Below are 13,985 nucleotides of genomic sequence, written 5' to 3' on the forward strand. Positions count from 1 at the left end.
GGTACTTTGAGTGTTTGCCAGATTTGCTTTGGGTTCCAGGGCTTGGAAAAGCAAACATTGGTGCGCATCTTGGTCCTTTCCAAAAGCACCCAGCCCAGCAGAAGGAACCACAAGCTGTGAAGTACAGAAAGCTTTAAACAGGGTACTCAAGGTCAGTCATAAACAGTGCCTGACACTGGCCTGCACCAGAGACCATCCAAAAGACTGAGAGTCCTAGCAGATCTACCTAACACATAGAAACAAATCCAAACAGGCAACTAAAATGGGGAGACAAAAAAACAAGCCCCAAATGAAAGAACAAAATAATTCTCCAGAAGAAGAGCTAAATGAAATGGAGATAAGCAATCTATCAGATACAGAGTTCAGCATACTGATCATAAGAAGGCTCAACAGCATGAGAAAAGATACGGAAACTATGAAGGAAATTAAGAATGACATAAAAAATACATTGGAAGTAATAAATAGCAGATTAGGGAAAGCTGAGGCTTGGATCAGCGAATTAGAAGACAGGATAGAAAAAAATCACTCAATCAGAGAACCAAAAAGAAAGAAAAAATTAAAAAACAGGACAGTTTAAGGGAGCTGTGGGACAACGTGAAACATAACAATATTTGCATCATACTTGCATGAAGTATTCAACGTAATGAAAAGCAAGGATCTGAAACCAAGACTACTCTGTCCAGCAAGGATATCATTCAAAATAGATGGTGAAATAACGAGCTTTCCAGACCAAAAAAAAAGACTAAAGGACTTTATCACCACCAAACCAGCACTGCAAGAAATGTTAAAGGAACTGCTGTAATAAGATGAAATAGAGAGGAAGCGAAACATAGGCATAAAGAAATAAAATGGCAATAGATAAGTACCTATCAATAATAACCTTAAATATAAATGGATTAGATGTTCTAATCAAAACATAGGGTAGCTAAATGGACATGAAAACATGACCCAAGTATATGCTGTCTACAAGAGACCCACCTCAGAACAAAAGACTCACAGAGTCAGGAAAACACACACACACACACAAGATAACCTTCTGGAGGACTTTAAAGGAGAGATCAATGGAAGTGCAGTCATAGCAGGGGACTTTAACATCCCACTGACCTTACTGGATAGATATTCCAGACAAAAAAATCATCAAGGAAACAGTGACTCTAAATAACACATGATAGACCACATGTTAGGACACAAAACAAGTCTCTACAAGTTCAAGAAGACTGAAATCATATCAAGCATCTTCTCAGACATTTACACCTGGGAATACTATGCAGCTGTGAAAAAGAAGGATCCCTTACCCTTTGAGACAGCATGGAGGGACATGGAGAGTATTATGCTAAGTGAAATAAGCCAGTCGGAGAAAGACAAGTACCACATGATCTCACTCATATGTGGAATCTAATGAACAAAATAAACCCAGAGACACAGAAGCATGGAACAGACTGACAAATCTCAAAGAGAAGGCAGGGGTGGGTGGTGGGTGGGAAGGTAATAACCTAAGAACTCATATGCACATATGTATAACCCATGGACACAGACAATAGTGTGGTGAAGGCCTGGAGGGGGTGTGCAGGGTGGAGGGGATCAGTGAGGGGAAAGGAGGACACTTGTAATACTTTCAAGAATAAATTTTAAAAATAATAATTTTTGGAGCTGAGATAACTTTATTGAATATGCCCTCCTTTTAAGACACCAGAAAAATTTAAATGTCTCAGCAGAGTTTCTGAATCATGACATTCATGTGATTCACAAAGATTTTTTTTATGACAATAAATTAATGTTCCCTATTTATCACTGGGAACTTCCTCACTCTGAAGGCTGCTGATTCATGTATTGATCCGAGGCTGTCATGTCCTCTGTCATTGTAGATTTTGACCTTGGTCGGAAAATGTGCTGCTGTCGGCAGTATTAGCAGCAGGTGGGTTTAAGCTGTCTTCTGCTGGTTGATAGTAAGACAGATTTTCTTGCTCCAGGTTGACAGGATATTCAACAGGCTCAAACTGCTTGTTATAACTGAAAAAAGAAAACAAACATCAATAATTGTTTTAAGTTCTGTATGTTTGCAGCACAACTCAAAACAGCATCACAAAAGTTAAAACAGGGTATGAATTCCATCCAGTATATTGGTTACTTGGTAGGGCGCTATGCAAATGAATGAAAACCATTAGACCCTGGGCAGATGGGCCATTTAGAACACAGTTCACAGCCCTCAAAAAAAGCCATCAAGGCGCTCAGAAAAGCATGCTCATCCAGATTGGCCAAGTACTCTTAACTTTCTCAATTGCACAAGTTAAAATTTTTTGCTCCTTAGAAGCTACATTCAGAGGGCTAATTTTGAAGTTGGAAGGCACACCTAGAATCTTGGCTCAGGCTAGAAGTGACTGGGAACAGCTCCTTTCAGTTTGTAATGACTCCTTGCCCAACCTGGGCCCCACCCCACTACTTTTCACTAGAGCACAGTAAACCCCTAATGCTAATTCCACCCTGGGATGCATGACAGAGAGAGAGGAGAAAACCACATAAGTCCATCTCACCAGCACACCTGTGCCTGCTTCTAGTATCCTCAGTCCCAGAAGCTGACAAATGCTGGTCCTAACAAGGAGACCTCAGGCCCACCACACAGCTCACCACAGGGCCCCGACCCACCGCAGCCCAGCAGGGCACCCAGGCAGAGCGGGCAGGGCCACAGAGCACGGTGTTGCTCCTGGGGAAGCACCCTCTCCTCCCAACAGAAGGGAGAGATGCTCTGGCATCTCAGAACACGCTTTCTGCAGGAAGGACAAGGGAAGAGCCTAAGGACAGCCCCTGGGTGTGTGACCCTGGACAGATGAACTCTTGGGGACTCTGAACACCTTGATTGCTAGTTCTAAGGCAAGTGCTTATCTGTCCCTTGGCCACAACAGCCACTCTAGAAGAATTGCCCCTAAGACGTTAGGTAGAGGAAAACATTGAAATCCCTGTTTGAGGGCTGGGGAAGAGGCAGGTTATGGGCATCAGAGAAAGGAAATACCAGGGTGCTTCAGAATGGGGGAGAGACAGACAGGTTAAAAGAGGTTTTATGTCCTTTTAAGGGAAACAGATCAGAGGCCCAGAGCACCTGTTCAGGAAATGCAGGCTTAGCAATGGAATAGAAGGTCAGGGGGGACCAAGTGAGAAGACTAGCCCCCCAAAACCACCCCTCCATCCTGGGCCATATGGCCTCTCACTTGTACACTAGCAAGTGGGGAGCAGAACTTGGTCACCAGGAAGGACTACCTGTCTTCATGTCCCTTCCCACCCCAGGACCTTGACCACACTTTACAGTGGTCTCTGCAAGTATGCCTGCTGAGGATGACAAGCCAATTTAATAAAACAGAAACAGTTAACATCATCTCTTTTAGCCATTTTAGCCTGAGTAATGCCATAATGATTAACTTTATCACTGTACAATACTTAGAACCGGAGGCACGTTATATGATTCAAAACTGACTCTGCATGAAGAAAATTCTTGGCACCTCCCAAGAATGGGAATGGTTGGGAGTCAACCCCCGCCCCCACCACCCCACCCAGGCCCTGACCATCTGCATCTGGAAGCAGCTGCAACCACTTGCCTCCCTCAGTTCCCACGGCACTGATGGGGTCAGAAGGGCATGAAAAATGACAAAAGCCACCCACAGAGGGTAGCATGGGCTATTGGTCAAGGCTACCCCCATAGGCTCAGAAATTATCCGTATAACTGGCAAGATCAGGCAAAAGCGAATACCTGCCCTGACACCTCCTGTCCCTCAGGGTAACATGTAGGCCATGGTTACTCAAAGGCAGAGCTCTGTAGCTCTCCCAAGCAATAGTGAGGCTGGGGGTGCAGTCAGGGGCAAAAATGGGAAGGGAGTGAGTGGATGGTAGGGGGCTGGCACCTGAGTGTGAAGTGTGTGTCTGTCCTAAGCTAGAGGTAGGGAAAACTGTTCCCCAGGAGCTGAAAGAACCCCGAACTAAGGAGCCTCCTGCCTTAGGGATGCTGGGCTACCTTGACTTTTGTTAACAATTGGACGATTAACCTTCATGGATCATGCAGAGAACCTGAGTTTGGAAGCACATCTTAGCCCTGCCTCTCTCACAGGTGACTCGGCAAGGTGCCTGACTAACCTTAGCTTTGTTTCCTGAGCTGTAAAAGACACTTGCCTTTCACAGGGGAGTAGAATTCAATGTGATATAATGTACCAAAGTGCCTAGCATGGAGTAGGAGAGAATTTAGGACAATACACCCTGTCCTGAGTCCTACTGCTCTTCCCCACCCACACATATCCACACACATCCACCTGATACCTGCCCTAAGATCCTTCCAGCTGAGACTAATTCATAAAAGGGGAAAGATATCCCCATTCCATTAGTCTTCTTTGTAAACTGAAATACTCCTGGGATGGGTGACCTCCTCAGTCACTAAGAACTTGAATTAGTCTAGACCATCAGGAGCCTGGACGCGTGGGAGACGAGGGAAGGAAGGACCTTTCAGCCCTGAAAGACTCGGGGTCCATGAACACCCCCTCTAGGATATTATGTGCTGGGACCCTTCTTCCTGTCTCTTCTCCCGAACACCGTGTTATCTCAAATGTTTAAGGATACTTTAGAAATGGGGAAAAATATCTTTTTTCCATTATTGTTTGTCCTGTGGGAGCAGCCCTGACGACTTTTAAACAATTCAGGAATGCTGGGAGTCTTTAGTCTCTGGGTTCATCTCTTGATATGGCACAACTGCTTTCCCAGTAAGACATACGCAGGTGTAGCCTTTGTGCTTTGCCGGCGGAGAGGGGCGGAGGCCGTGGGGATTCCCGAGAGTCCTCAGCAGGCCCTCGGGAGAGGTAAATAGACACACACGTCCTCGTTTCAACAGGAAACAGCCTAGAATGAGTACTTTTCATAAGTCACTTTCTAGGGTTATTTTTCGCTTGATGAGTTTTCCACACCTTAAATTATTTCCTTCTACTTTCCCATTAAATAATTTTTATAGCTGAGAGACTCTTATTGCATATGCCCTCCTTTTAAGACACCCGAAAATTTTAAATGTCTCGGCAGAGTTTCTAAATCATGACATTCATGTGATTCAGAAAGAAAGATTTTTTTTTAAGACAATAAAGTTCTGTATCTATCATTGGAAATGTCCTCACTCTGAAAGCTGATCCATGTATTGATCCGAGGCTGTCATGTCCTCTGTCACTGCGGACTTTGAACTTGGGTTTAACAATGTGCTGCTGTCCGCGCTCTTGGAAACAGTCGTGTCTGAGATGCCTTCTGCCGGTTGATAGTAAGACCGGTTTGCCAGCTTAGGGTTGACAGGATATTCACCAGGATGAGGCTGCTTGCTATAACTGAAGAAAGAAAACATCAAGAATTATTTTAAGTTGTGTATGTTTGCGGCGCAACTCCAAACAGCATCACGAAAGTTAAAACGGGGTGTGAATTCCGTGCAGTGTGCTGGTTACGTGGCAGAGCGCTATGCAAACGAGTGAAAACCATTAGGCCCTGGGCAGAAGGGCCATTTCGAACAGTTCATGGCCCTCAAAAAGCCATCAAGGGCTCAGAAAAGCGTGCTCATCCAGATTCTCTCTATCCTCTCCAGTTGATTGGGGTGATTTCTACTTCAAGATGATTACTTAAAATATTGGGGAAATGTTCTAGAGGGACAGACCCTGAGAGAGAGCCCATGCTTCTTTCTGAATGGGGGGCATGGAGCCAACTGAATACTGTCTAGATGAATCTGGGAGTCACGGTTTCCTGACAGTACTAGGGAGATGGGTGAGAGCTTCACACGTAAGCGTGTCATAGATGCTCCTGAGGCCTGTAGACTTACGTGGTCTTCAGTTTGTACAGCAGGGCACTAGATATTGCCAGGAGGAGGGTGAAAAGTAAGAGGGTCATCAGCGAGATGCCCAGCATTAATTTTAACTTGGCATCCTGTTGCACTGGCACTTTGTCTTCTTCATTTGTAGCATTCAAATCAGAGCCTGAGAAGAAAGTGCAATGGAAAAGAGTCATTGTGTTCAGCACGTTTTTCTGGAGGGGTGAGGGTTGCAAAGCCACTGCAGAAGGCCTTCCACCCTTGGGAGTAGTCACTGCTCACTCCCTTACCCTCGGGCAATGCAAAGGAGAGGGCTATAGGCCACCCCCTTGGCCACGCACTCCTAAATTTCCCCATTTAACCTCCACGGCAATCCAGGAGAATCGGCCTTAGCTCTACTTTACAGAATCACAGAAGTCTATGAATTTGCCCCTGACTCAGAGCTGGTAAATGACAAAATCTGGTTTCAAACCCAGGTTTCCAATATTAAAATATGTATGTAGCAGATTTCCTCATTGACTACTGAAAACCAGTTCAAGTCTCTAAAGAGATTACTATTAAAAATGTGAAGTTACACACATCCTTCAAAAGGAAAAGATGCAGTTCTACTATTGGGATATGCATCGGTTTTTCTTTTAAGCTAAAAGATGCTTTCTCCACGAGGCTTAAGAACTGAACTTGCCATTTTAATACTGAGCTCAAACCTAGTGTACTTGATGTTAATAAATGAAATAGAAACTTATTTAACTTTCTAAAATAAGTTCTTTACTAAAATCCATGTCCAGATCCAGAGATGTCAGAAGTCCTTTTACAAAATCTATTAATAAAAATATATCTTTGCAGTCAAATTTTATATTTTTTGGAATATATGTCTGGCTTAATATTTTTATACTTAATTTATTTAATGATAACTTTAAATGATCAAGTTGATATTTCTCCCCTTTATCCCAACATCCTTCCAAAAGTTTCAAGGGCTGTCATGATTTTCCAGGTAATGATGTTTTGGTAATAAGTAATGACAAGCTCCTGCATCTGTGTTCTCTGATTTAAAAAAAATTGTCATTGTCAAAGTGGAATGAATGGTGTACAATTGTCAAAGACTGACACCTTGACTTTCAGGCAGACTATTTGGGGACTAATCAAACAAATGTCAAAATGGGCTGTGCTCCTGAATTGCGTTGCTAGTCCTTAAAAGTTTTGTAAAGAGATGTGTTTATAGTACATTTTGTTTGTCAAGGTGCTGGTCAAAACTGGAGAAGGGTTTGGAATTCCTAACCACCGGAAATTATGTAAACTCTAATTACAAGTTGGAACAGAGTTTCTCTCTAAGCCTCAGGTTTTTCATCTATAAAATGGTGATAATACTAACTTCACAGAGTTACTGTGAGGACTGTAAAGCATCTCTGGATCTGGACATGGACATAGTAATGTCTGTAAAGCACTGGCATGTAGTATGTGCTCAGTATGTGGTAAAAAACCAATCATGCTCAATTTAATTACTTGAAAAGATAGAATATTTCTCTAGTGGCCCAGCATTTGTCACTCCTACGTCTAGTTCTTCTGAACAAAGACACCTTGGCTCCATTTTCTAGAACCTCTGAAAGAGGCTGTACTTGTCACATAACCTGGTGCAGAACTGACGTGACAGGCCTTAGGTGGAGTGCCAGATGCTATTTCTTTTGCAATGCTTTATTTGCAAGACAGCGGTTTGAGGGACATTAATATATTACCTTGTCATGAACTTTTCCATTCAAATCAGGAGTTACTTTACTCATATAAATATAATTAATCCATTAATGGAAATGACTGCATTTAGCAGCAGGAATTCTCTCATTCATTGCTGGCGAGAATGCAAAATGGTGTAGCCACTTTAGAAGACAGTTTGGTAGTTTCTTACAGAGCGAAGCATAGTCTTACCATACAATTCAGCAAGCACAATCCTCAGTTATTTACCCAAATGAGTTGAAAATTTATGTGCACCCAAAAACGTACATGTGAATGTTTATAGTAGATTTATTCATTATTGCCAAAACTTGGAAGCAATCAAGATGCCCTTCAATAGGTGACTGGATAAGCAAACTAGGACATCCATATGATGAAATATTATTCAGTGATGAAAAGACATGAACTATCAAGCCCTGGAAATCTATGGGGGAATCTCATGTGTATATTACTAAGCCAAAGAAGCCAGTCTGAAAAGGCTACATACCGTGTTTCCAACCATATGACATTCTGGAAAGGGCAAAACTATAGAGACAATGCAAATATCAGTGGTTGCCAGGAGTTGGGTGAGGGAGAGGCAGGTAGATGGAGCACAGGGGATTTTTAGGGTCGGGAGACTATTCTTTATGATACTATAATGGTGGACATGTGACATCTGCATTTGTCAAAACCCATAGATATGTAACGTAAAGAGTGGACCCTGGTGTAAACTATGGACTTTAGTTAATAATAATGCATCAATATTGGCTCATAAGTTAGAAAAACTGCACCACACCAATGCAGGAAGTTAATGAGAGGGAAAACTGAGCAGGGGAACATATGAGAACTCTAATTTCTGCTCAAATTTCCTGTAAGCCTAAAACTACCCTAAAAACAAAGCCTATTAATTAAACAAGCGAAGCGCATTTTATATTTTATTCAGTTGCCTATTCCTCCATTTGATTTATCTGTTTCAGGAACAGAAGTCACAAAACTGGAAGACAGAAATAGTCCTCTGCAGTGTGGTAACCGGAGAGCAAGGCTTAAAATCCATCACTGTCCCAGAACAGCAAGTGTCCTCTCTGCCACAGTGTCAGCGCCCACACCACCCTCTACATACACTTTATCAGAAAAGCAGGATCACCGTGCAGACACCAAAGCGTGTGCCAGTGCGTAGGATTCACTTAACTGAAGCGTCTTGTTCTTACTTGGAACTGCTTGGAACAATTTATCTTTCCCTTCTTCCTCCTTCATTGTTTCATTTAAAGCTGTTAAAACAATAAAGTGTTGTTGTGGGAAACAAAATTCACTTGCGTGGGTGTAATATATACAGTTTATTCTCACAATTCATGGTAGTTATTTCACCATCCTAGAGGAAATCCAGGCTAGGTTCCTGTGAGGTCGCAATATTTTCATCAACCAATCAATACAAAACCTCGTTTTATGCGAGCTTATGTTTAAAGACCCTTTTCTTCAGTGTACATGGCTGATTCATTAAATTGGACTCACAGCCAACAGCGCTGTAACTCCCCTGACCAAAGCTTATCTCACACACATTCTCTCCAGAAGGCACATCACAGCCGTCTTGTGCTTGGGAACACTAACCAGCACTTTAATGCTACCGTTTTAAATAGCAAAATCACCAACAGAAAACACAAAATACACGTAGCACTAAACAGACCACAAAAATGACGCTTATTTAGAATGTGAGAGCTGAAAAAGGAAGGCAGAACGGTGCCTTTTCCTACCTCAGCTGGGAACGTGAGCAACAGGCAATTAAAATGTGCTGCTCTGAGCGTGTCTGCGCATGACTGCAAAAGTGCTTCTAGTATTGATTCGGGGGGTTACAAATAAATCTTAGATGTAGGTAAATTCTCAAATGCAGAATATGCAAATAATGAATACCTACTGGATATGGTATATATTTTACGTATATATTGCATGTATATGTGTGTGATATTACATTTATACATGTGCGCATCTACGGTATTTACATTATATTTATACATGCGCATACGGGTGTGATGTACACATTGCTTGTAATGCATGCTTAAATATTTATGATATATACATTAATTTTATGCATGCGTCTATTTTGGTACGTACTTTGCATTTATTCATGCATCTCCATGTGCTTATGTGCATACTGCTCCTGACCCAAAGTGGGACTAGATTGGGCAAGAGCCTTATTTAAAATTTTTAATCATAAAAAAGTTGATCGCAACATTTGTAGGAGCATAAAACTTTTGGGAGGAGACTAATGAAAAGCGAAACCCTTGACCAACCTTCTGGTTGTGTTTTGCATTTGCTGTTACAGGTGACGACGGCAGGATAAATGCTGACATTAATTCTGAGCGTTGGAACTATTTACGCCGATCGTGGCTTTCTTACCCACGACTTTGGAACAACCAAACGTGTTCCCAGTTATCTAACTACTGCGAGCGTACCTTTAACTAACATTGTCCAAAATGCACTTTCATTTTGAGACTCAGTCGTTGCTGTTTAAAAAAACAAAAGAAAACAGGATGAGGACACAAGGTGCTCTGGCTTTCGTAAATCTGAGCTAGAACACGCATTCATTCACTCGTTAGCTTAGTCATTTAATACCTTGAGCTCCTACCTTGAGCTATATCTTGAGCTCCTACCATGTGCCAGGCTCTGTGGCTGGCACTAAAGTTACAGAAATGAACAAGGCAGTCTTGATGCGCAAGCAACACACTTGATTTCAAAGGGGGACAGGAATCGCTGTTAGTTATGCTGCGTGATGTGGAGAGAGCTAAAGGAAACGCACAGGCTGTATGCGTGGAGGGACCGAAATCAACTTGCAAAAGCTAGAAACCCTTCAAAGGGGAGATGCTGCTTCAGTACAGGTGCAGAAGACTAGAAACTGTGTGCCAGGGAACAAGGTGCGAGGGCGGTCAGTCCACTGTGAGCGGGCTCCGAAGCATGGGCCGGCTGGGCGAGCTCCGGGAGCCTCGGGCCGTCAGGAACGAAGAGTGTGGGCGGGCGTGTGACCAGCGGGGAGACAGAAAGGCTCCTTAGGGTTCAGGGCATGTCAGGCTGGACCGCCTACTTAGAAGCTAGAATGTGACCCCCAAATTAAGTAGTGAAACTTAAATTTTTACTCATATAGTGATATGCTCCAAGTACGACTACAGTGTAGTAACTTTAATACTTAGAGTTTCCGTTTCAGAGGGTTGTTCACCGGGTGATGCCGTTGTGTCATTGAAGAGTTTATCTAGGAAAAGGGAAAATGGGTTATCAGCATATAAAAATATTGACTCGCCTTGGCCGGTTTGGCTCAGTGGTTAGAGGGTTGGCCCGTGGACTGAAGGGTCCTGGGTTCGATTCTGACCAAGGGCACGTACCTTGGTTACAACCTCGTACCCCGGTTGGTGAGAGTCCAGGAGACAACCAATCGATGTGTCTCTCTCACATCTCTCTCTCTCCCTCTCTCTCTCCCTCCCTTCCTCTCTCTGGAAAGCAATGGAAAAAATATCCCCTGGTAAGGATTAAAAAAAATATATATATATTGACTCAACATCTGTGATTAGGCATATTTTTAAGCTAAAAAGTGGAACAAAGGAAAGGAGAAAGGACAAAAAACCCAGAAAGATGTTGACAATTTTTTTTAGATAACTTAAAGGAGGGGAGGGAAAAACATACAGTTTTTGCCTGAGGTGGGATTCATATGCTTCTAATTTTGCAAGAGAGAGGAAAAGCTGGAATCCTGCGGCCACAAGCTTCCTTTTGAGGTAAGGAAGGTCTGTTGGGTTAGACACATTGTCTCAGATGCGCGGGCCTTGCAGCCATACTCTCGGCCCAGGACAGCTGGGCTGCTAATCAGTGTAATGACATGAAAAGGGAGGCAGCATCCGTTTCCTGGTAAATTGGAAACACATACGTGTTTACTACTCAAAACAGTTTTGGATATAAAGATTTGGGGCTACAAATCAAGGATTTCCAGGCCTCGTTTAGTGCATATCTCAGGCTATAATGTGCCTATCTGGACCGATGTCAGTAAGAGTGTATTTGGGGACAATTGTGACTGGAGGACCATATTTTCCCCCATGCAATTGGCCTGAAATTTCAGTTAACTTTGCTTAAGACAAGAGCCAATCAAGTTCCAAAAGCAGAACAGGCAATCGCACCCCGGGAGGAGTTCCACGGAGGCAGAATGAATTCAGCCTGAGCCTACAAACAGCACCGTCACAGGTATCTTGGTGGCGAGAAAGGGTGGAAAAGAGATTGTTACTGGAGTTGACACTGATTCAGGCAGGACTAGAACAAGTGGTCAAAAATCCTTAAACTCTGCTCTCCAACTCTCTTTCTCTGTTCTGGAGAAAAGCGTCTGGATGGCTTCAGTCACTTGCCCCCAGAATTTTAGGGATTTGCAGAATTGTTATTCAAAACCATTCTGGATTTTAATCTCCTTGGGGGAGGGGGACTGCTCCTCTGGAATGTCCCATCCGTGTCAGCCCGTCTCCCTCTGTCAGATCTCCATTTAAAATGGCAACAATTAATCCCAATCCAACTTTCCCTGACAGTCCTTTGGGGACCTGAATTGTGGGAATAGAAGTCAGGGTATTGGAATCTCTTCCATGGGTCCTCCATAATCCATCTCCTAAGGGAATCTGAGGCACGTAGTCTGTTTTGCTGAACGGACTCTGTGTTCTGTGTCTCCTCCCAAACAACTCAAGAGCTTGTTTACTTGTACAAGCAAAATTCCCATGAGTCATCTCTCTAATTAATGTATGCCCTTGAAATGCCCGTCTCATTTATGTCCCAAGACTTGAAACTGCTCAAAATATGCCATTATTGTCAAGTAGCTTTATTAATAATTCGGCTTACTGTGTCTGCCTTTTACCAATGTTGAAATTGCCATTGCCAAAAACATTCTCTCTTCCCTATTTACTTCCATCCCCTTATTCCTTGTAACTCTGTTTCGTGCTTATGTGTTTCATAGATACAAACTGTCACATGCCAAGGTAAAATGCATGGTATATGCATTTTGGAGACTTTTAATGGCCTCCAAAGTCATCCATCAAATAGTTATGCTTTGCAGAAAGGTGCAAGAAAGGAAATAACGTTTGAAGCTAAAGGTATAAAGCAGAAAGGAGTAAAAACGTGAGTCTAGGAAAGACTTACAATTTTCTAGTCCTAAATTTAGTTATTTAATTTTTATTTCCATGCAAACCAAAAACAGGATTCTAAGAAATCTAAGAACCTCCTTGCCCTCTGAATGTGTCAGTGCAATAGACCTGGAATCTCCTTACTTAGGAACAAAGACTTGTGACATTAGCTCCACTGAGATCTTTTTCCTACCCAACACTCTAGTGCTGTTGTGAAATCTTTTTTTTTTTTAAGGGTTTCTCACATTCGCAGTGGTGCCTTTCAATACTTACAGTTTTGTACAGAAAAATTTATATCAGTTGTTGCGCTCACGGTTACTTCAGACTCGGTGCCATTTGGAACTTGTGTTGTGAACACATCTAAAAGCGTAAAACGGAAGTTTTCAGCCACTAGCTAAGTTTAGACTTTTGGTTCCTTTACATTTTTAAAAGAACATATGCAGTGACTAGTTAGGAAAAATAAATAAAGTATTTGAGACATTACTTTAAAATAAGTAAGTGGGCAAAGGTAAAAAATAAAATTCACGGGGAATAAAGTTAAATTAGTATCCTTTTGCTAAATGACTCTTTCAGAGAAGAAACTATTGAGGAGTTTATGGAAAAACATATTTAAGTGCATAGTAGGTGCCAAAGTAGGTTTTGTAGATGTGTAATATCACTATATTGAGATTATTGAAAAGCCAAGTTAGCCCTGGCCGGTGTGGCTCAGTTGGTTGATCGCCAGCCCATGTACCAAAGGGTAGCCAGTTCCTTTCCTGGTCAGGGCATATACCCAGGTTGTGGGTTCGATTCCTGATTGGGGCATGTAGGGGAGGCAACCTATTGGTGTTTCTCTCTCACATTGATGTTTCTCTCTCCCTTCCTCTCTCTCTTTCTCTCTCTCTTTCAAGTCAATAAAAAAATATTTTAGAAATGCAAAGAAAAGAGCCAAGTTAGAAGCATTCATTTGCCCTGAATCTTCTGTTAGACTATGGAATGGTTCAGCTTAAGAAGCATATACTTCAATAACAATCAAGGTCGACTCTATACCTTCATATTTGCATATGCATGAAAGAATCCTGCTCTTAATTGTTATCAGTGGGGTTGGTTATAGTTCAAAACAAGTGGACATATCCACCCAACCAGAGTCAAATAAATCAGATAAAGATGGCTGACTAAACATACATACACGTCTTCTCTTTCCAAAATTTCGTGAAATGACAGAAAATTTTATACACACATGAATGCATATGTATTTACAGAACACACACACACACATATACACAACAGTGCTGTTAATGTATCATAAGTTTGGAGAAGTCTCTGAGCTAGGTCTATGGAGAACAAAAGGAAATTGCAGCCCA

At 42.3% G+C, this 13,985-nt stretch overlaps 1 protein-coding gene across 1 annotated transcript; it reads right to left on the minus strand.

The window, feature by feature from the left end:
- Nucleotides 1–1,646: 1,646 nt before the first annotated feature.
- On the minus strand, nt 1,647–10,140 carry EQTN (equatorin). The gene is made up of 5 exons (XM_081151493.1): nt 9,958–10,140; nt 8,719–8,778; nt 5,822–5,975; nt 5,139–5,339; nt 1,647–2,010 (listed from the first exon to the last, which is right to left on the minus strand). The coding sequence occupies exons 1-5, from the start codon at nt 9,968–9,970 to the stop codon at nt 1,857–1,859; spliced, it is 582 nt and encodes a 193-aa protein (XP_081007619.1). The 5' UTR covers nt 9,971–10,140; the 3' UTR covers nt 1,647–1,856.
- Nucleotides 10,141–13,985: the final 3,845 nt, after the last annotated feature.

This window comes from Miniopterus schreibersii (assembly GCF_964146895.1).
Source record: "Miniopterus schreibersii genome assembly, chromosome: 11".
In the NCBI taxonomy this organism is placed as follows: domain Eukaryota; kingdom Metazoa; phylum Chordata; class Mammalia; order Chiroptera; family Miniopteridae; genus Miniopterus; species Miniopterus schreibersii.